The 24611-nt window shown below is 42.2% G+C and overlaps 1 protein-coding gene across 2 annotated transcripts in view; it reads right to left on the bottom strand.

Moving 5' to 3' along the window:
* Nucleotides 1-24611, bottom strand: part of ORC5 (origin recognition complex subunit 5) — a 133796-nt gene that overhangs the window by 32785 nt on the left and 76400 nt on the right. Inside the window, exon 14 of one of the 2 annotated variants that reach the window (XM_067564000.1) lies at nucleotides 6082-6174. The exons of the other annotated variant lie outside the window; for it this stretch is intronic. Coding sequence (XP_067420101.1) covers nucleotides 6136-6174 — 39 coding nt within the window. The 3' untranslated portion in view covers nucleotides 6082-6135. Of the gene's footprint in view, nucleotides 1-6081; nucleotides 6175-24611 lie in introns of those variants that run through there. 2 annotated transcript variants of the gene reach the window in all.

Below are 24611 nucleotides of genomic sequence, written 5' to 3'. Positions count from 1 at the left end.
TGTGCACTTGGTGCCAGTGGAGGGGAGTGGAGGTGTCCATGAGGAAGGGAATAAATATGGAGGACTGGATGGGGCACACTTGCTCTGTCCACCAACTGCACGGGCCACCCAGTCATGGAATTGTCTAAACTGTTCCTGGACTGCAGCACAGATTACCACAGAGGGGAATCAAACTGTGGTGTGGGTGCAACAGAAGCTAGTACTCTTGCAGCCATTAGTGATAGCAGCCACTCAAACAGTTCTTTCTGCTGAGCTCTGTCATCCGCCCCAGCTACCATGCCTGTTCCAGGAACCTTGAAGCAAATGCCTGCTCCAATGCTGGAACCCTGTCCTCAAGCAGTTACTCAGCCTTCCTGCTGGCCTCTTGCTATGCCTTTCCTCTAGCCTAAGTCCTTCTGTCTTTGGTACTGGACTTGCTTGTTGGACCGGTCCAGAACTTCAGCCATAAGTTCATCACAGAAATGCTTCCTCTTGGAAAGGTCCACAAAGGTGCGGTGATCCAGGCTTCTGCTTCAGTGTAGGCAAGCTGTGAAGGTACTGCAGCCGGTAGAGGGTACAGGACAAGACAGAGGATTACTGTCTCAAATAGCTCAGTGCAGAACCACAGAAAAACCCTTGTGGAATTTCAACAACATAAAATGTAAATTTTCAAAACTAAACTTCGATATTTTGTGAGAGGGATGATTCAGATCACAAAAGCTCCCTGGACACAGCTGAGTGAATGACAGCAAAAGAAATGCAGAGACTATTTAAAAAAAAAAAAAAAAAAAAAAAAATCACAGCTGCTTTTATTTTTCCCTTAAAATTGCTGAGCTACTTGGGTTTGGGAAGAGAAGTCAGTGGCCATGCTACAAAAGGCTTCGCTAGGATTTTAGGCATTCCATATTTTGGAGGACATAACAGTTCTTGAGTTATCCAACTGGCAAAGGGAGATGTTATTTCAAGCTGCTGGTGGGAAACCACTGGTTTATGCAACCAACGTATTCTGACCGAACAGCACACTTACCAGTGGAATGGGCTGGTCAGCTACTAAGGTGGCCCTGGAAAACTGGCCATTCCCTGAAATGTGACTACCTATCTGGAGTTCCTACTACAGGAAAAGTTTGCAGCTATCAGCATCTCTGCCATCCTCCTTACTGCCCTAACCCTCCCAGCACATTTCTGGACAAAATTTCAAACCGCAGTCCTATAAGGGACAAATTATTGTCATCTGTGGACTGCATGGATACAATAACTCAAATGGACTAGATTTGTAAATGGAACACATTTCTTCCTCCCTCTCACCAGTTCCCTTTTTTCAGGCAACTTGTGACAATCTCAAGTGATTACAGAGTGGCATACCTACAGGCAACATAAAGTTATTATTTCTAACAAACAGGAATGCCTTAGCTTGCTCCTTTCCAGTAAAAATTCAGTTTTCAAGGTGTTTTTTATTATTTGCCTTTCCTAGCTGCCATTTTGAATTTCACATGGTGGTGGTGGGGTGAGGGGCTGCGAAGACACTGGCATACAATCCACCATTAACAGAGACATACGGTGCTACCTGGTGCTTGTAATAACTTTTGTATTAGTTCACAGAACAGAAATCCGTCCCTCATTTGTATTACTAAATGTTAAAATGAAACCAGAAACTCACCAGGTTTCAGAGTGACTTCTGTGTCTTCTGTTTCTGCTGCTGGTTGTGCGCTGGGCTGTTCCAAGGGATGGGGCTAGACATAAGAAAGCTCCTCCAAGTATATCCCCGAGATGTGCTGCAGCTGTTCCTGCAATAAAGCCTCCTCCAGGACTGGTGTCAGCAACAGAGTCACTTCACCGGCTTCATTTGGTTCCTACTGCCAGCTTTCACTAGTTCCCATGCTGGATTCTGGGACCAGGTGCACCACCGTTGGCTATGTGCTCGGCCCAATAACCAGCCCTCGGTCAAACTCTTCATCAAACGGCACATTGTCAGTGAATTGCCCTCAGGAGTAGTTCTGGTCACTGATTTTCTGGTTCATGGTCCTAAGTCACTTAATCTGCTCTTCACACTAGTCACCAGTCTGGTAAATATCCACTGCTGCCATCATCTTCTTTGCTGTTTGCTGGTATTCGTGGTCATTCCTGGTACTCCTACTAAAATCCACTGTTTTGGTGACCTCGCACCAGAGATTTACCAAAAACTGGCTGTGCTCCCATTAAACAGCATGGACTTCTTCTGGTCAGTCTCCATGCAAATGCAGAAGGTTCCCCAAAAGTGTATGCAGCTCAGTGGTCAGAATACAATGGAAGGGTTAAACACTGACTCGATGAGGTGCTGCACTACAACAAGGGGAGGGAAGGGTTTCCCTGGCATTGACCGGCCATTCTTGGGATAGAGAAGACAAAGGAAGTCAGTCCATGGGATTGTGGGTTACTTTTGCTGACTCCCAGGACCTGGTCCCAGGGGGCTGCATCTACACTGCAAAACAATAAGGCTTGAACCTTGGGTCGTGGCTTGACTCAAGCTTAAACCCTCCACCCTCAACGAGTAGGGCTCAACGAGTAGTGATCAATGGCTCCATGTCTAGCTGGCTGCTGGTCACAAGTGGAGTGCCCCAGGGGTCGGTCCTGGGGCCGGTTTTGTTCAACATCTTCATTAATGACCTGGAAGATGGGGTAGATTGCACCCTCAGCAAGTTTGCGGATGACACTAAGCTGGGGGGAGTGGTAGATACCCTGGAAGGTAGGGATAGGATACAGAAGGACCTAAACAAACTGGAGGATTGGGCCAAAAGAAATCTAATGAGGTTCAACAAAGAAAAGTGCAGAGTCCTCCACTTAGGAAGGAAGAATCCCATGCACAGCTATAGACTGGGGACCAACGAGCTAGGCAGCAGTTCTGCAGAAAAGGACCTGGGGGTAACAGTGGATAAAAAGCTGGGAATGAGTCAGCAGTGTGCCCTGGTTGTCAAGAAGGCTAATAGCATATTGGGCTGCATTAGGAGGGGCATTGCCAGCAGGTCACAGGAAGTGATTATTCCCCTCTATTCGGCATTGGTGAGGGCACATTTAGAGTATTGTGTCCAGTTTTGGGCCCCCCACTACAAAAAGGATATAGACAAGTTGGAGAGAGTCCAGTGGAGGGCAACAAAAATGATTAGGGGGCTGGAGCACAGGACTTATGAGGAGAGGCTAAGGAAACTGGGCTTGTTTAGTCTGCAAAAGAGAAGAATGAGGGGGATTTGATAGCAGCCTTTAACTACCTGAAAGGGGGTTCCAGGGAGGATGGGGCTAGACTGTTCTCAGTGGTGGCAGATGACAGAACAAGGAACAACGGTCTCAAGTTGCAGAGCAGGAGGTCTAGGTTGGACATTAGGAAAATGTTTTTCACTAGGAGGATGGTGAAGCACTGGAATGGGTTACCTAGGGAGGTGGTGGAATCTCCATCTTTAGAGGTTTTTAAGCAGAGGCTTGACAAAGCCCTGGCTGGGATGATGTAGCTGAGGTTAGTCCTACTTTGAGCAGGGGGTTGGACTAGATGACCTCTGAGGTCCCCTCCAACTCTAATATTCTATGATTCTACCCTCACAAAGTTCCTAGCACTCTGGGTCCAAGCCTGAGAGATATGTGTAGATAGAAGGTGGGCTTGTTGCACTATGTCTTCATACAGTGCCCCACTAAATGTTGCCTATTTTGCTGCTGAAATGCATGGCAAAAATCTAATTTACTTACTATTGCTGCTTTTTTAGGGAACCTAACCTCATTTGCAAGATTTTCTCTTCTACTGAAGATTTGTATTTTTTATTATTTCCACCATATGTATAATTTTGCATTTGTTCAGGTTAAATTTGTGTTTTGCTATTTTAAGATTGGCTCCTCTGTATCAATTCTTTGTGCTAGTGGTGGTTGCAATACCACACAATTTAAGCAGTATCTGCAAATATCTACAATGTTATTAGCACCATTTTCCAGATTATTACTGTAAATATTAAATAAGACTAGGCTTAGTATCAATCACTATCATGCTGCCTTGGCCACCACCAAATTCAATTAATAGCTTTTTTGTCACTTCCTTTTTCAATCCGTGTAAGAGTTCTCATATCCAAGCTCATTTGAATTAACTTTTCAAGACAGACACACTAACAAATGCTTTACCAAAATCCAGATATATTGCAACATCCTCATATCCATGGAATGTTTGTTTCTGCCATAAAAATCCATTGAGTATCTCTGACACCATTTGTTCTTTATAAACTGATGCTGTTTATAACTTTTTCTGTTATCCTCTGGACATTTATGGATTTTTAAATATTTGTTGTATTATGTTGTTTCTAGAGATTGAAATAAAAAATGTCTTGAATTGAATGTCTTGAATTGCCAGGATCTCACTTGGAAAACAATCTGTACATATTTGCTTTTAGCAATCGTCATGCAATGTCCCAGTTATTATAGCATGTCTTATTATATGTTACCACAGCTCTCTGAATCCACACTACACCATCCCGTTTGTTTGAGTAATCAACCTATGTCATGTCTTTTCTTTTAGACTGTAAGCTATATGGGGCAGGGAATACCATTTAATGTGTCTGTACAGCACTGTGACACCATACTGGTTTGAGGCCTTTAGGCAGTTTGGCAATATAAATGTTTAATTAACTAAATAAATATTTCTATAAAACCACAATTCTAGAAGGTATTTTATGAAGATTTTGAAAAGTGACATGGTAACTGCTGCAAAGAGCTTACAACCTAAGAATCTGATCCTGTAAATTCTACCATGTGTGCAACCTCCTGGAGTCTCATTGGCTTCCTTGTGGCTCCACAAAAGGTGCAGGAGCCTGCAAGAGTGGATCCTGAATTAGATAACCATCTTTATACTCTATGGAAGCAGGCAGGGAAAAGACATAGTAATAGTAATAGGGCTTACTGATTTATATACAGCTATTTATTTTTCCAGTATTCTCTTACCTTCTTTTTATCTATACCTTTTCTGTCAAGCTCTTCATTACCTTCTAATTGTCCCTCCTACTTTTCCCTATTTTTCTTATAAAATAGGAGTTTTAGGGAGGGGAAAAAGCAGTTCAGTAGCTCAGTCATTTTAGAATTGTAATGAAATCAATCTCTTTTTTACTAATGGATCTACTTTCTCTTTAGCATTTCTTCTTCAGTTGATAAATTGGAAAAGTCCTTTTTATTCCTTCAACATCTTTGGGGAGCATTAACTCATTTGGCTTTTCTGTTGCTGTATCTTTACACTGCAAGACTTAGGTGATTTGATATAGGATTTCATTCCACTTTGCTGTTTCCAATGTACGGTTTCCTACAGCCAAATCTCTGAGCAGGACCTCCTGAAGCCACATAGGTTACTCACGTTCCTTTCCGTTTTATTTTCTAGAGAAGCAATAGTCTGTTTCTTAGAATGGTTAGATATGAGTAATGGAGTCAGAGGAACTGGGAATCTATCCCTGTTCTTCAATCAATCCTTTTGGCCTTGAGCAAACCACCACCACTCTGTGCCTCCATTTACTCACCTGTAATATGGAAATAATACATAGATACCTCACAGAGTGATGCGAGAATCAATTAGTGCTTGTAAGGTACTTGAGATCCACGAATGAAAAGCACTCTAGAAATACTAATTATCTGTTAAATCAAAGTGTCTTAAATAGCAGCAGCTCTTTCCCATGCTCATAGATTTTAAGTGAACCCTTCAAAGTAGGTTAAAGGTTGTAGATTTCTGGAACTGTTCATATGAGAGCCTTGGATGCAGAGAAACAGCTTCCTATTGTGACCTTCTGAAATCTATGAAGAGAGGGAACTGAGCCAGCTCACTGTAATTCCCAGTGTTGGGGTATCCCCAACACCTAGAACCTGTTAGGTCTCCAAGGGATGTGTCAAACGTGCTCACAATTGATTGTATGAGACATCCGCTGAGAGCACTAGGAGTACAGATCATTTACAACTACATCCCAACCATCACCTTCCCTGTGTCATAACTGGGTTTAAACAAAAGACTGGGAACAGTCCAGGATGGTGAAAATAAACAAAACTTTAGTCAGGAACCATAGATGGATAACAGGCAATGGCTGGCTAGCTCAGCTATATCAAATGAGGTTTTCCGAAGTATTAGCTGGGCTATTTTGTGTGGAAGAATGCGTTCTTCAAAGGATGCATTTATTATTTCTGTAGCAAAGGTCCCAAAACACTCTTCTCTACCTGTCACAAGCCAGAAGGGCACAAGATCAGAGTCACATGCAGAGGTACAGATTTCCTTTAAGTGTTTCAAGGATGTATTTAGGCTTGTCTCCACGGTGCATTAGTCCACACTAAAAGGGTGTAAATTTTAGTGCATACTAGCATGTCATGCACTAACTGGCCTGTGTGGATCCTGCTGGTGCAAATTATATAGAGTACTTTTTGAAACAGGACTACATTAACATGCACAAGGGAAGCTTTAGTGCATTCCAGCATGTCCACACAGGCCCTTGTGTGCAACACACTCATGTGCCATTAGAATTTACATCCTTCTAGAGTAGACAAGTGCACCATATAGACTAACCCTCAACATGCAAGTGGGGCAGAAGCTGAGAAATAACGTGTTGTGTCAGTGACCATATACACCATCCTTGTATCCTAAGATTTAGAAAAGTCATTCTGGATTTGCATAATCTTTTCTTTGGAATATGTTTGCAGTTCCTCCTACCAAGTGATGCTGGTGCTTCAGGTGTATGGAAGCATTGTGGGTAACAAGTTGGTTGACAGTACAAAATAATTCTCTAGGATATGACTTAGAGGTTACTGCAGTGGCAGAAATATGGATCTTCAAGCCTCTACCACGGCTAGAGATTACAATGGGAGGAATTCCTTGAGTTAGAATTTGTCAGACTTTGCCTATATTTTTCTCCATCTCTTCTGAAGTGTCTTTCATTTGTACTTCCTTTGTATCATAACAGTAACAATTTTGTAACAAAAGCATCTAGATACTACCACTGGTGGATGCAATATAAAAACCTAGAAAGGCAAAAATGGTAACCTTAAATAAAATGCTACTTCTATGTATAAGATCTGGTGTCTACATTTGTGAAAGGCCGTAATACTCGTATTCCACTAAGTTACATTGAACACTATTCTCAACAGAATTAAAAGTGCAACCAGAGATCTGCTGTACATGGTGTCACTATCTTTTTACCATTGCCCTGCTCTATAAGTGTTTTTTTTTTTAAATTAGGTTACACCATGGAGTAAATCAAATGTGGGCCTCAGTCTTTAAAAGCGCCTCAACCTGGGCTCTGATTGTAAGAGTGCAATTTTGCATTCACAAATAATTGAACCAATTTAGATGTCTAATGACCTAATTTATGGACAAAATAATACATAGTTACATGCTATGATCACCACCAACAAAACCAGAGGCTGCTTCCCAAAATCAGGTCTTTGGGAACAAGATTTTAGATAAAATTACCCTTGTGCAAGATATCATGAAAATCATGTTCAAGATACATTGCTCTCTTCAACAAAAAAGTTTTTAAAACTTGTACTAATTGCAATCTATTTTTGGACACTTATGATAATTAAGTGTTGAAAGGGTATTGATCGAATGTGGCATAAAGAAACAAGATATCAAGAATTTTTAATTAAAACAACCACCCCAGGAGGATTTGACCTAAATACTTTTGCAATATAAAAACAGACATTTTATCAACAGGGCTAGACACATGATAACGTCTATGGGAGTTTGAAGTGTGTGTCTTCTCTGAAAAATAACTATTTAAAAAACAATGCAAGAGTTCCATATTTATATTTCAAGACTTCCAAGTCAAATTATCAAATTTGCTGTTTATGAGTAAAAATATGATTTCCCCCCTAGTTACTACTCCTGCAAAATCACCCTGAAATCTGAAATTCAAGTTGGGTTCTTACTAATCTATAGCCCATCAACAGAAACAAAAAGAGGCCTCTAGCCACATTTGCCTTCAGTTCCACTGTGCAAACTCAATGTCGTCAAAGTTTGCCCTCAGTAACACCTGAGCCACATAGCTGTTCTGGAGAGGTGTCACAGAGGACAGAGTTTGACCCCATATTTGTTTTGACCCACACTCATGTCTGATGGCTTGCAAGAATATTAAAACAAGTAAAAGAAATAGGAACAACTTATGCCACTTAAATAAGTGATTATTCCCCTCTATTCGGCATTGGTGAGGCTGCATTTAGAATATTGTGTCCAGTTTTGGGCCCCCCACTACAAAAAGGATGTGGACAAGTTAGAGAGAGTGCAGCGGAGGGCAACCAAAATGATTAGGGGGCTGGAGCACAGGACTTATGAGGAGAGGCTGAGGGAACTGGGCTTGTTTAGTCTGCAAAAGAGAAGAATGAGGGGGATTTGATAGCGGCCTTTAACTACCTGAAAGGGGGTTCCAGGGAGGATGGGGCTAGGCTGTTCTCGGTGGTGGCAGATGACAGAACAAGGAGCAACGGTCTCAAGTTGCAGGGCGGGAGGTCTAGGTTGGACATTAGGAAAAAGTTTTTTACTAGGAGGGTGGTGAAGCACTGGAATGGGTTACCTAGGGAGGTGGTGGAATCTCCATCCTTAGAGGTTTTTAAGGTGAGGCTTGACAAAGCCCTGGTTGGGATGATATAGCTGAGGTTAGTCCTGCTTTGAGCAGGGGGTTGGACTAGATGACCTCCTGAGGTCCCTTCCAACTCTAATATTCTATGATTCTATAAGCAGGCATGGACTTTGTATATACATATGGATCAGGCCTATTAAAGAGATGACATTTTTGCATAGTGTTTGTATAGCAGAATTACACTTTAAAAGAACAGCGAGAGTCCTGTGGCACCTAAAAGACTAACAAATTTATTTGGGCATAAGCTTTTGTGGACAGAAACCCACTTCGTCGGATGCATGAAGACTGGAACACTTTAAAAGGTTATGTTAAGCCCTGGAAGGTGCCCAAAGGTTCATCTATGAATACAGATCATACTATGAATTCCAAGAGAAGCTTGTAATAAAGTTGAATATAAATACTAAAGAATTAAAAAAAAAAAAAAAAAAAAAAGCTTATTCCTTAGTTCACAGATCATGACTAGATGTGCATACATAGAATTACAGAATATTAGGGTTGGAAGGGACCTCAGGAGGCCATCTAGTCCAACCCCCTGTTCAAAGCAGGACTAACCCCAACTAAGTCAACCCAGTTAAGGCTTTGTCATGCCAGGCCTTAAAAACCTCCAAGGATGGAGATTCCCCCCCTCCCTAGGTAACCCATTCCAGTGCTTCACCACACTCCTAGTGAAAAACTTTTTCCTAATGTCTAACCTAGACCTCCCCCCACTGAAACTTGAGATCATTGCTCTTTGTTTTGTCATCTGCCACTATTGAGAACAGCCTAGCTCTATCCTCCCTGGAATCCCCCCTTCAGGTAGTTGAAGGCTGCTAACAAATCCCCCCTCACTCTTTTCTTCTGTAGACTAACCAAGCTTAGTTCCCTCAATCTCTCTTCATAAGCCATGTGCTCCAGCCACCTGATCATTTTTGTTGCCCTCCTCTGGACTCTCTCCAATTTGTCCACATCCTTCCTGTAGTGAGGAGCCCAAAACTGGACACAATACTCCAAATGTGGCCTCACCAATGCCAAATAGAGGGGAATCATCACTTCCCTCGATCTGCTGGCAATGCTCCCAGTAATGCAGCCCAATATGCTGTTAACTAATGCAGCCCGATATGCCGTTAACTGTTCTCATATCCAGCTTCTTATCTACTGTAACCACCCAGCTCCTTTTCTGCAGAACTGCTGCCTAGCCAGTTGGTCCCCAGTCTGTAGCAGTACATGGGATTCGTCCATCTTAAGTGTAGGACTCTTGTTGAACCTCATCAGATTTCCTTTGGCCCAATCCTCCAATTTGCCTAGGTCACTCTGAATTCTATCCTTACCCTCCATCTTATCTATCACTTTCCCCTGCTTAGTGTCATCTGCAAACTTGCTAAGGGTGCAATCCACCCCATCCTCCAGATCATTAATGATACATGCTTTCATTTGTATTATGTCACCTTGTGTTTAACTTCAACAAACAAGTGAGACTTAAGAATTTCCCTAGATTTTGCCAATACATTTCTACACAAATAAGACATTAACTAGAATTAGTTTTGGTATGTGATGTTAAAGTAAGTTAGATGTTAGAAATGTTCATTTACAAAACCTGGACATTTAGGCCCACATTCAAATATCCTTACCCATACCAAGTATTATATTCAGACAGAGCTAAATTGCAGTTCCTTCTGCACAGGGACACACCATAACGCCAATTCCCACATGTGGGGAATACCAGTCTCTGCAAAGTCACTACATCCCCAACTCACACAAGTGGGGAGAAAGAGGCAAAGCCTTGGACCACCCACCCAATAGTGGATGTAGTGATGCCAGTGCATCACAGATAATATTCTGTGCCAGGTGTAGATGTCGCAGTTTACTCCCTGCCTGGAGTAGTGGAAAGATCAGGAGTTGACTCTGAGTCACAATATTCCTCTTGGGCTGCTCTAGAGCAATGCCATAACAGAGTCCCTTACTCCAATCACTTTGCAGACTGATTATTTTATCCCTAAATGATCAGTTTCATTATAATCAATAAGAACAAGGGTTTTGGAATGTGGCTTTTATTAAAGGAATATATGTAAACTGCTTAAATTTATAATATAATAAATATAATATAAATTAAGACTATAACCTTTAGTCCAATATGTACTAATAAGCCATGAAATATCGAGAATTTAGCCTTCATTTCCCCTTAAATACATGTTGCATGTAATCGCAGATGATGTCCTTAAAAAAAGATCTCTCAAATGAAAACATAGAAAAATAATCCAAGAGCTATCAAACAGTTTTCCATAATTTTCTTTAGTTAATTTCTCCTTTAAAATGAGGCTTTATCATCAGATAAATAAGCATAAAACGTTATCTGTCAGCACCTCGTTTGAAAAAAAATTGTTCTTCAAAACACAACACTTTCTTAATTCAGTTTCTGTGATCATTTAAACACAGATTAAATTCTGCTAGTGAAATCACAGCTCATTTTGGTTACTGAAATACTTATCTGGATAAAATGTGATTTCAAGCATTTAGTTCAAGTAATTTTGTTCCATGGAGAATTTAGCAGATGAACAAGATGACTAATGACTTTGCGCTATTTAGTTACTAAATAAAGTTATCTGAGTGTACAATTTTCAATTACTTTACTGCTTAGTTGCAGCATTAATCAGGATGTTTATAAGAAGAGCTGGATCCACAAAAATTGAATGGGAAGAATGGAATTTTGTAACACATTTCATTGTCCAGCTGGAAGGAGGACGAGAGACTCTGGATGTGGTTTAATTAGGACACAACTTTATTCTTAAATGTCTAGGAGTTCCTGGCAAATAAAAATGAACAGTGCAGGTAAATCCACAATTATTTCAAACCCAATGTTTGGTTCAATGGCTCTCCGCACTCCTACTGTAAAAACTGTTCCAGCACCCTTGACATCAGAGAAAGTTGATAGTCACAGGGCAAGATTTTAAAATGAGACTGGTGATTTTGGGTGTCAATTTTTTTACTTCCAGATATAACTAATGAGCCATTTTGGTCAGATTGGCATTTGAGAGCTGGATTTAGAAACTGTAAAGAAGGGGATTACTATAAATCAAGAGAAAATAAAAGCTTCAGTTAGAGTTTGAGTAGTGGTGAGGTAAAGAATCAAATGCAACCAACTAGGAGTGATAATACAGTTTATACATTTGCCTGGTTTTGGGCCAGCAAGAGGGATGGTGACAAGCAAGGGTTCAGAATAAAGTGACTGAAGTTGTGTTCAAGAGTATTTGTTTTACCAACCAGTAGCACAATTGTTTTGGAGTAGCTACTGTAAGAGAAAGTTCAGGCAGAATCATGAGCTGATGGGTATGAAGCAGACAGAGGGTGAGAAGATTTCATTATTGTTTGCACTTAAGTGATATTCACATTTGGAAGAGAAATGGTTAAAAGTAACACAAAAAAGCCTGTACAAGAACCAAAAGGATGGACTCCAGGATTGGGGTTGGGAATAACAAAATGACACACAACAATGAAAAGACCTAGAGATAGAAAAGTACTCACTCTCAGTCATCTGAACAGTCTTCAATGTTAGACCCATATAGATCATAGATGACAAAGGCATGGATAACTGTGGTAAGATCCAGATGGGAGAGAAATGGTCACACAATCACCACATCAAATGAAGAATGTTATTCCAGGAGCAATTGGGGTTTCACAGGTACAAGGGGAATTTCAAACTGACAAAACACAGGTAGACACCAACCACTCCATGTTTTCTAGATCAGTGCTTTTATGAAGCAAGTATCCCCTAACGTCTGAAAATTTTAATAAGTATCCCAACACTCAATTTTCCATGGGATTTTATATTTACAGACTAATGTGAGCCATATGTTGGAAGAAGGGCTGAGTATATAAGGCCATGATATGACAGATGTCAAATCTAGTGTAGGTAGGGTTACCACCTTTACACCAGAGGTGCACAACTCAAGTATGTACCTGGGCTAGAGGTGATGTTGGCCAAAGCTAGGAGGCTTTGAGCAGCATGCCAATGCTGGGGAATATAAAGCACCATGCCAATTTTGCCATAGATTTGAGAGGAGGAAGGGATGAGAGAGAGAGACAGGGAAGGAGGGCGAGAGAGAGAGAGAGACAGGACAAAGGGGTAACTGGTAAAATCTGGGGCTGTCATAGAGCAGTGAAATTGACAAGTTTTCTACGCACTGGGCTTTCAGCCAGGGAGGAGGGCTGCCACCTGAGCAAATTGCAGGCAGCTGCCACCTGGCTGCCAGCCTGGGAGATGGGTGACTGCCACCCAATCTGAGCTGGGGCAGAGGAGGCTTCCACGCTGGCTAGGACCCAGGGATGTGGGCAGGTAACTGCTGCCCGTCTTCAAGCCGGGGCACGGGAGGCTGTCCATTGGCTCAGAGCTGGGGCGGCTGCCACCCAGCTGCGAGGCCAGCTCACAAGACACAGGAGGCTGTCACCAGGCTACCATCTGGGAGCTGGGACCCGGTGGGAAGCGGAGGGCTGTCGCGTGCCTTCCACAAAAGCCGGCGGCTGCCGCCTGCCTCCCAGCTGGGACCAGGCAGGAAGCGGGCGGCTGCAACCCGGCTTCCTGAGACTGTGGCAGCTGCCGCCTGCCTTCCAGCTGGGAGCTGGGAAGCGGGGGGCTGCAGCCTGGCTCCCCCAGAAGCTGGTAGCTAGTGCCCACCTCCCAGCTGGGAGTTGTCACAGGGCGGGAGGCGGGCAGCTGCCGCCCGGCTTCCCCAGAAGTCGGCAGCTGCTGCCCGCCTCCCCTTCACTCTGTTTTTCTCAGGCGTACGCGTACCACAGGTTGAGAAACTATGTTCTAGATTTTTTCTCCAAAAACCTGCATTGTCTTTATGCTACCTGGATTAAGCCTCTTGCAGTTTCTTATCATCTGATGGCAAGACTACACTACTGCTTAAGTCGATCTAACGTACAAAAGAGTGAAAAAGACACCTCTAAGTGACACGGGTTACAGCGACCTAAGCACTGTCCATAACGATGCTATGTCAGCGGGAGACGCTCTCCTGTCGGCAAACAGCACCTTCACTAGTGTAGACCTATCCTGAGACTCCCCATCAGCCTGGCACTTGGCAAAAAAAGACACCAGCGTGGTCTGATGGAAAGGATGAAAAACTGCATGTCACTACAAGCTGATATCACCACACCCTAACACCTATTTGCTTTGTGGCCTTACATATATGTTGAATATAATGGATGAAGAATTCCACAACACTGCCTTTTGAAATTTCTTCGACAGGAGGAAACAAAACCATTAAAGTGTTATCTCATCCAACCCTGCCAGGATCTGAATCAAAGTAATAAAGTCAGTGGTATTAAAAGTCTTTTGGATCAGTCAACAACATCTGCATAGATGCCTAACTTTTGTCACTTGTTAGGAGGCGATCAATCTTTAAATAGACAAAAGCACTCTCTGGATCATAAACAGGTTGAAACCCAAAAAAACAAAATTTGATTTAGCAGTGCCTTATAATCACTTTCTCAGTCTTATCACAAAAGGATAGCATAGAGACAAAACTACCACAACAACTAGCTCATCAGTGTCAGGAGTTGGTTTCTTGAGCAAGGAGCTACACACTACTTCTTTTGGGGCATATGGCAGTCTGCCCTCTTTTAAAAAGGCATTCAAAATATTTCTCCATTTCATTTTACTACTGAAAGTGACATTGAAAATGGCAGGTAGTAGTGCAAAGCTCCCTCAGCACAACCAGTGATCCAAACTAAACCAGGATAGAGATGGTGTTTGTCTTCATGGATACGACCACACAGAGGCAGCAAATCTAGCCTGAATCCGATTGGTTTTATCTTTGGAGTAGATTGGAACTAAAACTGACATATTTTTGCATCTCAAAAATAAATTACAAAAAAAAAAAAAAAAACCACACACCTTGGTAAATGAAATTGTAAGAACTTCTTTGCTCTAAAAAGATAAACAGCACAAACACTGTCGCAGAGACCTATCTCTATAAGAAAATGTTCTGAATTTATTTCATAAACAGAGGAATTGTGTAATATGAGTGCTACCATGGTAACAATTCACTTATTGAACAACAGAGTAAATAATTATACAAAACCTTCCTATCAATACTTGTGATAAATTTGTGCTAGCCCTCCCCCCCCCCAATATTTTTTTCTTTTTCAGAAAAAAAATACGTTTACTTTTCACATTATAGCAGGCCAGGCATTTTACTTGTCTCCCTCCTTCCTCTTTGTGTATTTTACACCTCATGGGTGCATGATGTGGATGGACCCACTTATTTGCAAAGGAAAAAAGGGATTAGTGAATCAGAAAAGCTTTTCCCCCTCCTGAGTTAAGTACAGAAGACTCCTGTGTAAATGTTTCATGCATTTAAAAATCAATCAATCAAGCCTTAAGGCAAGAAAAGCACGTTTATTATTCATTCAGTATACTCAAAATGGGAACTCTTACACATATGGTAAGTCAAAAGTTGTTCATCTTCAAACAAATATAAACTAAAATGGATTTTTCTGTTCAGTTCAAATATTCCTTCTGTCTGCGTATGTGCATATATATTTATATATAAAATATACATATACATGTAACCATGATATTTTCAAAGAATTCCAGGGATTTAGCCATATAAATCTAATTAACAGCTATAGAAGTTGTGTGGCTAAATCTCTGTATACCACTTTGAAATGTTAGAAACAGCACAGTGGTAACGGAAAGAACGTAAATGTATTATAGAAATCTCAGTTTTCCCAACGTACAAATAGCATGAAGACATCTACAGAATGGCAATAAACAAGTTTATGTGTATCTCTTTCATGTACTGCAGCTCATCAGTTGAGCACACAAGAAATTCCACTAAATTCTACTTTACCAAAAAGAACTCTACTAAAATTTAATTAGGAAAAACATTTGTGTAGACAAGCTAGTTAAAAATAAAACTAGATTCTAACTACAAGCCAATTTCGACCCACATTTAATTTGATCTGCACTAAATTTATCTGCCTAAAATTATACGTGCATGATACTTCCAGAAAAAAAATTATCCTAGTGTTCAGTTTGAAGATCATCAGACAAGGCAGCTGAGATAAGATTTTTTGGGGTTTTTTTTATATGAGGCGATTTCACTTGGAAAAGATTTTCCTGGCTTTTTTTGGCTCAGTATAACTTCAAAAGGGTTTGGCCTAGAAACAAACTTATTTTTATTTATTTTTGTCTTGGCAAAGAGGAGTTTGACTGGTTTGTGGAGGGTTTCATTGAAATTCTTTAGTTATTAAGTACAGTTTATGCATATATTATGGGCTTTGCATGATTCTAATCTCTGCATGCAGTCTTTTATGGAGAATGAACTATCCAAATAGCATGTGTGTCCTGCTCTGACAATGTTCTTTCTGAAGCACACATTGCAGTGGTATACATTAGGAACTCTGGAAGAGGTTACCTACCTGTAACTGGAGGTTCTTCAAGATGCATTTGTATTCCTCGGAGGGTTATGCACATGTGCCATGCCGACATCTCTGTCGGCATCGCTATTCATGCAAGACTCCGACTCTTCATAGTCGGAGGATGTGGACATTCAGCATGGTCTGCTGCTTCAATTCTGGAAACATGACTACCAGAAGGTTCTGATGACTTTGTGGCAATTTCCCCCTTTACCTTACCCAGGAAGCTAGTATCTGATTCCTTGGGCACAAGCACCACAGCACGATCAACCGAGTTGGCCATATTGGAGCTCATGGCCCCAATATTCGCCTTTGGAACAGTCTCATTTGGCTCGGGAGAACTCGCATTTCACCGCCCCATCCTTCATCCAGTAGATGTGGTTAGACGAGGCACTGATCAGACTAGCTCTGCCGGTACTGTCAGATCTGGAGAGATTCCCTTCATCGTCTCCAGACACAGCTGTCATTGACACCTTCCTCCCCGCCAGACAACTATAGTTATTTCAAAAACTCCTATGGAGAATAGCCAATGCCCTTGAGATCCCACTGGAAGAGGTGCAGGACAGTCAGCAACAATTACTAGACATTCTGCATACATCGGTAATAGTAAGAGTAGCCTTACGAGTCAATTATGCCATTCTTCAACTAGCATGCACTGTGTAGCATACTCCAACCACATGCACATTGGCCCCAAAGTGGTTCAAGAAAAGGTACTACATCCCCCACAAAGGGTCAGAATTTTTATTTTCACACCTAATGGACTATTTCCTCTATCTGAAAACCTCGGGACTTGCTCTCAGCTCTATCAGAGTGCATGTACCTGCCATTAGTGCTTTCCACCCTCCAGTAAAAGGGCATTTGATTTTTACCCACTTCTTAACCACCTGATTCTGGAAGTGCCTTTTACATAAATATTCACCCATTCAGTCTGTCGCTTCCCAGTGGGACCTCAGTCTGGCCTCACCTCTTTATGAACTCTGCTTTCAAACTGCTGGCCTCCTGCCCCCTCTCTCTCCATGAAAGTCACTTTTCTTATTGCCATTGCGTCAGTATAGAGGTAGATGAGCTGGGAGCCCAGATGTTGGCAGGTGGTCCTTATTAGGTGGAAACTGTGTTGGACCTGTGCTTGTGATCAGCCCTTGATGAGCCAGTCATCTAGGTAAGGGCAGATCTGTACTCCAACATCTCAGGTAAGCAACCACAATCGTCATGCACTTTGTGAAAAACCTTGAGGCAGATGGAAATCCGAAAGGCAGAGCTGTGAATTGAAAATGCCTTTGATTCATCACAAACCGGAGGAATATCCTGTGGCCAGGAAAGACAGAGATATGGAAGTATGCATCTTAAGTAGAGGGTGGCGTACCAGTCCCCTAGATCTAAGGAATGGATGATGGAGGCTAGAGAGACCATGCAGAACTTCAGCTTCTTGAGATATTTGTTGAGGCAGCACAGATCTAGGATAGGTCTGAAATCCCCTTTTGCTTTGGGGATAAGGAAATAATGGGAGTAGAACCCTTTTCCTTCCACAACCCAAGGGACCATCTCTATAGCCCCTGTATGCAGAAGTGTTTGCACCTCCTGAACAAGAAGTTGCTCGTGAGAGGGGTCCCTGAAGAGGAACAGGAAAGAAGGGTAGGAAGGGGGAAAGTGAGGAAAATGGTAGGGTGTAGCCCAACTCTATGGTCTTGAGGACCCAGTGGTTCGAAGTAATCTGGGCGCATGCGGGAAGAAAGGGAGACAGGCAGCTTGAAAATAAGATCCTGGATAAGAAATGGATACTGAAGTGGGGCTGGGGCGCCATCCTCAAACGCACCCTCAAAATGGTTTTCTCTGCCTGCTCGGGTGGCGTGAAGGGCCTGGTTCGGTCAAAGAGGAGGTTGGAGCGGGACAATGGCACTTAAAACCTCTGTGCCTATTTTTCTCTTATAAGAGCCGTATTGAGAAGGCCCTGGAAATCTAGGCTGCTGCAGAGGGGCTAGAACTGCCTCCTAGAGGTCTGCGGCATATACAGGCCTAGCGAGCACATGGTGGTGCTAGAATCTTTAAGGCCATGCAGCCTGGCATCAATCTGTTCCGAAACAAAGGGTGTTGCCCTCAAATGGGAAGACTTGGATGGACTGCTGCACCTCCTGAGACAACCCTGACGATTGCAGCCACGAGCATCTGCGCATAGAGAATGCAGAGGCCATTGACCTTGCTGCTGAATCTGCTGCATCTAACGCCACCTGCAGCACAGCACTAGCTATGGAATTGCCCTCTTCTAAGATGAAGGCAAACTCCTGTCTGGACTCATGGTAGCAGGTCTTTAAATTTCGATAAGGAGTCCCATATGTTATAATTATACCTCCTTAGCAATGCTTGCTGGTTGGAGATCCTGAACTGCAAACTAGCTGTGGAATAAACTTTCCTTCCAAATAAGTCCAATTTCTTTGAGTCCTTGTTTTTTGGGGTTGAACTTTTAAAACCCTGCCTATCTCGTTCATTTGCAGCCACTACCACTAAGGACCCTGGGAATAGGTGTGAGAAGATATATTCAAACCCCTTGGCCAGGACATAATATTTATTTTCAGCCCCCTTTGAGGTTGGTTGGGATGATGGGGCCTGCCACAGAATTCTGAGCACTCTTTCATGTACAGGCAGTGTGACCTTAGCCAGTACTGCAGCTGCCAGTATGTCAAAGAGGTAGCCCGTGGGCTCTTTGAGCTCCTCAGCCTCCAGGCCCAAATTAGAAGCCACCTTACTGAGGAGTTCCTGGTAAGTCCGAAAGTCATCCAATGGAAGTGAGGGAGCTGCACTAACTATTGCCTCGTCAGGAGATGAGGGTGATGATGGCAGTTGCAGGGATGGTGGAGATATTTCCTCCTGTGGGGGGACTCTTGCTGCTGCTTGGTCCTGAGATTCAGTGCTGGGGTCGGAGGCCGATCCCTCACTCTGTGCCAGGGCTGTGGACCGTCTCCCTGAAGATTGCTATGTGAAAGGTCCTGGCACTCTGGGGATTCCCCATGGATTCCAATATGGCCACTGAAACAGTCATGGTCTCTGAGGCAATTGTGAGGCCCACCTCTGTCACTTGTGGTCCTGATTGTCAGTGCCGGTGAGACCGAATGCTAGGTTCCCTGTCTGATCCTGAAGATGATGGATCCTCGCCCAGGGACCACAGCGGAGTTCTCAGCACTCCCACCTGGCTACTGTGTGGAGTCGGGTAATGGTGCCACAGGGAACAGGACTGGTGCTAGTCTTCGCAGGAAGAGTGGCGCTCTGGTGGGGAGCACCAGTGATGAAGCAAATAATGCGATGATGGCGCTAGAGAATGGTGTCAGGAGTCCTGTGCCCATCCGTGCTGTCGGCGATTGGGTGACAGGAGGGCAATGACCGGTACTTGGTGACCGGGACTGGTAATGCCCAACTGGAGACCACCTAGGTGTCAGGAACCAGGAGCATTTGCTGTGCCTATGTTTTCTCCTATAGGAGGCGTATAAAGGCGGCCCTGGAAATCTAGGCTGCTGCAAAGGAGGTTTGAACTGCCTCCTTTTTCGGGCCAGTGACCAGGGCCAGGATATTATAGACCGGCACCATGACTCCAGGGGGCAACCCCTGTCAAGTGACCATTGTGGCCGCTCCATTGCAGGCTTTCCTCTGGACACCGATACTCTGACTGGTTCTGGTACTGGGAGAAGGCCTCTAGGCGTAGGTGGCAAAGGCAGGGCCATAAAGTCCTTAGCTGCCTGGAAAGCCTCTGGTATTGATGGCACCAAGAGCTTCCACTCCCAGGAGTTGGAGGTGGTTCCATCAGCGGGCTAGCAGCCCTGGGATGAGAAGTGGACTCCTGCCTCCCCAATGCTTTCTTGTCCTTCTTGGTTGGAGAATGGCCTCTCTCCGAACATTGCTTCTTCTGCTACTTCTTTAGTGCGGGTGACATGGAGCAGGGCTGAGAAAGGCCCGGTGGCAGTGGCGCACTCTGCACTGATGCTGATGTGCTCAGCACCAAGTTGGCATAGGATGGTTCTGAGGCCTGTCTCAGGGCAACCTCCATCAACAGGGCTTTTAGAAGTATGCCTGTATCCTTTTGGGTTCATGGTCTGAAGCACTTGCAAATTTTACACTTGTCCCTCCTGTGCATTTCCCCTAAGCACTTCAGACTGCTATCGTGAGGGTCAATCAGAGGGACAGGCTTGTGACAAGTAGCACAGGGTTTAAAGCCTGGCGAAATGGCATGCCCCAGCCCACAGTAACATCCCTAATGGGACAGCTATAGATAATTTTTAATTATGTACAAAAATCCAAAAAACTATGAAACAACTCTAATACAAGAAACTATGGAGTACTTGCAAACGCAAGAGAAGGAAGGCATTTCAGTAACTGTCACGGGCAGAAAAAAGGGATGTGGACAAATTGGAGAGTCCAGCAGAGGGTAACGAAAATGATTAAGGGGTTGGAGCACATGACTAATGACGAGCGGCTGAGGGAACTGGGCTTGTTTAGTCTGCAGAAGAGAAGAGTGAAGGGGGATTTGATAGTGGCCTTCAACTACCTGAAGGGGGGTTTTTGAGGGAGGATGGAGCCAGGCTGTTTTCAGAGGTGGCAGAAGACAGAACAAGGAACAATGGTCTCAAGTTGCAGTGGGGGAGGTCTAATTTGGATATTAAGAAAAACTTTTTCACTAGGAGGGTGGTGAAGCACTGGAATGGGTTACATAGGGAGGTAGTGGAATCTCCACCCTTAGTGGTTTTTATGGCCCGGCTTGCCAAAGCCCTGGCTGGGATGATTTAGTTGGGGTTGGCTCTGCTTTGGGCAGGGGGCTGAACTAGATGACCTCCTGAGATCCCTTTCCACCCTAATATTCTATGATTCTATTTAAGAACCTCCAGGCCTATAGATAGCCATTCTCTCCTCTTTTGATACCTTCTAGTATTAGCAGCATATTACTAAAACATTTTTTTCTTTTTTAGTACAATCTAATGCTCATCTCACTTTCCTAACATACTTCCCCCATACTAGGCCTTGGAAGTTCTGTATGTGATAATGCTGGTGCTTTCTTGTGAATAGGCTACATGTATACTGCTGTCTAAACCACAATAGCCATACTGATTCCTGGCTGGACTGGCAAGGTATTCTGATTTTAAATATGGCAATTAGCTGTTGTCACTTCAATTTTAAAGAGAATTTTACCTCAAACTGTGACTCAAGCTAGTAAAAAGTAGTGTCAGAAAACAACTTATTCAAAACAGAGTATGATTTATTTACTGTATTCCAATGAAACATTGCAAGCAGAGAGAAGTGGATTAAAAATAACAAAACCCTACACACACTGTCTTAGCTAAACTTAGCCTTTCCTTGCGAGTTTAAGTAAATTCTGCTTAATCCAGACACTCTCCAAGTATTAGGGCTGGGTGGAACATGTTGCCCCCATGAAGCTGCTGCCTCTGACACTATGACCTACCCTAGTGAATGTGTATCCTTTAGCTCACAGGATGTGTACAAGATCTCAAGTACCTTTGACTTTGGACCCTGCACTTGGTCCACATTGTTTGTGTTTCTCTCCGCAGGGGAGGGAGTAGGGGGTTGGCAGTAGCTATCCAACATTGGATTTATGAGGCAATTGGATAACAGCCATCTGAGTTCCTAGAGAGCTGGGTTCCATATAACCAGCTATACAATAACGTCTAGCCCCAGAGAGATGCACACAATATGCATAAGAATAATATAGATAATTCCCTGGTTCTTCACAATTGTTGCAAGATTTTACTTTAAAATTCTTCAGAAGACATTGGCATACATCTATTTTTATTTTGACGGAAGAAAAACAAGCACTGATGTGTAATAATATTTAAAATGCAGCTCTGTATGGGTGCAGTGGTTCACCCATGAAGATCTGATTGCAAGCTTGTGGAATTAATGTGTAGTTGCTGATTAACTGCTTTGAGTTTTTCTAAAAAGAAAAGGGTTTTTTTTGGTTTTTGTTTTTTTTTACATGTATCAGATTTCCAGAATTTGAAAGTTGTGTCCACAATAAAATGATGTTCTGGTAATCTGACTGTCTAAACTGCAGAACTGAAAGAGCATGTAATCAAATTTGTGATACAGTTTCCAGAAATCTTCAAACTTTCCAAAGACAAGGTGAGTAATTTTTAAAGACTGTGTAAGCAACAACGTAAGCTCATCAGGTTTGTGTGTGGTCTCACGCTGTGCCACCAGGCTAGAGGCAGGAAAATTAATTCATGCGTATTGGGACAGTGTGACAGACACTCCTTTTAAAGAAGAGAATGTAGTCACCTCAAAGAAGGCAACGAAACTAGGCCAGATGGCTGAGGATGATGGAAACCGGTGAGAACTGTATTGCAAGTTATATTTTCTTCACATATTTTTGGAACAAAGCCACGGGAGTAAATTTGCAAATGGGACAAAAATGCACCAATACATCGCAATGATACACTGTTTAACTGTGATTTTGATAAGTTACTGTTGATGTAGATAATGCCTAAAAAAGAAGTGGAACTCAAGTCAATGGGCTCCAAAAGCCAATTCCTTTAATTTGCAATGAATGCTTTTGCATCAGAATTTCAAAGTTAACTAAAGGCACCCATATCCTGCAGCATACTTAATGGACTCTGGATCAGGATTGCTTTTTGCCAACTCTAAAGTGTTTGATCCATTTGTCAAGGCTCAGATATCACGCAATTTTAGTGACTAGAAAATATTTCGAATATTTTCCCTTGCATGGCAGAAAAATTCAAGCACAATTTTGACTTGTACATGGCACATGAAGTGCCCCTGTCATGACAGCATAACAGCACTTGAATACTGCAGAAGTAAAATCTAGTCATTGCCTGTCTTGTCCAGCATGGCATTACATGCATTTGCTGTGCTAATAACTTTAACGTCTGTGGAATGATTATTCAGTATGTTCAGAAAAGTTCAAGACAAACACTGCATGTGTCTCTCCGAGGACTGACTTAGGCAGCTCAATGTCCTGTACTACTATAAGGACATAAGCTCAAATTTGGAAAGCTTTTGAAAATTGGAATCTCTGCTGGCTCTACTGAATGATTACACACTCCAGTACTTCTAACAAAAAGCCTTATATATATATATATATTGCTCAAACCTCCCAGTTGTGGGAACAGAAGACTTTATAGGCAAATTCAAGTGATATAGGCTGCTTCTGAATTAGGCTTGTTTCAAATTGACTAATGAATGACTAGTAAAAATAGGTAGGATTTGTTGATTAAGGATATTTACTTTGTATATTTTGACATGTGATGTTGACAACTTGTGCTTGAACAGTCTGAATCTTTAACTTTTTGAATCTCAATGTGTAAAGTCACTATCTCCACTTCCCGCCACACAAACTTTCCACAATAGTGAAAATCTAAAATCAATACAAATAAACACTGATATTATTTAGTGAAGTTATTAAAGTTAAATTCTGCCAATCTTAAATATAGTAAACTGTATAAATAATGGTAACTGTAAATTTTAACTGTTGTAATTTTAAGGATTTTCACCATAAGCCATCACAACTATAGCTCAGTATTTAAATCTGAATAATGGATAAATTAGGTCATGAGGATTAACCTCTCAGGTCCTGAAAGTGATCAGAAAATTCTTATTCAAATAAACAAGAAATCAGACTGCTAGGTGGAAGGAAGGCTAAAATAATCGATAATGGCTAACAGAAACTCCTCAAATACCCAAAGGATCTGGGGCTTTATGAATGGAGTCCAGAAGATCATCGTCATGAAATTATCATCAGTTTAAACAAATCAGCTACTCAATAAAGAGGCAAAATAAAACTCCTCACAATCAAGGCATTAAACTTTATCAACTTTATTTCTACAGAAACTGCTAATACTATCACCAGCTCTAGTGCAGAACTGAATCCTTTGAGATACCAGGCATACTTCAATAGTCTGACTGTTGTCTTGGCCTCTGATGGGGTTACAACTAAGTTGTATAATCAAAAGTCCTTGTGTTTTTAAGTTGGTATAGTGACTTCTAAATAGCACATTGTTTTCCCTAAAGCTTTCTTAGTGAACATCTCTGCAGTGAGTTCACATTTTCATTTGTATATCAGTACAATACTTATTTTCCTAACAGTATAACTGGAAAAATAAGATTTAAAAGCTTTGCAAATGATTCTGCTAAGTAATTTTGTGTAGTTAATTTCTGTATTACTTACGAATTGCTGTAATACCTTTTCAGAAGCTTGAACAAAAAGTCTCTCTTTACCCAGTTGTCTTTACCCATTTGTCAAGTGTTGAATTTGTGTGTTTTGAAATACAGCTGTATTTGTTTAGTAGTGGCTTCAATTGCATAGTCCTTTATGCCACGAAGATATCTTTCTTTGTGCACCATTACACAATCAGTATCAATATTACTCAGAATAGTATTAGTTTATTAAATGCTGATGCTAAAACAAAATCAAAATCAAGGGAGGAAAAGACAGGAGCAAAGTGCAAACTCTTCAATACTCAATTCCCTTCTTTCCAAATCTCTGACCTCCCATACCACAAACTCCTTAAAAAGATAAAATTAAACTGAAAAGCCTTTCTTCTCTTACTCTCAAGAGTACATGCAATGGAAAGTAGTACTCAGATGGCACTAATTGGTAAAAAGCACAATTGTATG

The sequence above is a fragment of the Emydura macquarii genome, unplaced genomic scaffold (assembly GCF_026122565.2).
Source record: "Emydura macquarii macquarii isolate MOO-44397 ecotype Brisbane River unplaced genomic scaffold, CSIRO-AGI_Emac_v2 contig_2636, whole genome shotgun sequence".
Taxonomy (NCBI): domain Eukaryota; kingdom Metazoa; phylum Chordata; order Testudines; family Chelidae; genus Emydura; species Emydura macquarii.
The sequence above is the reverse complement of the archived record's forward strand: the minus strand, read 5'-3'. Positions and strand labels throughout refer to the sequence as shown.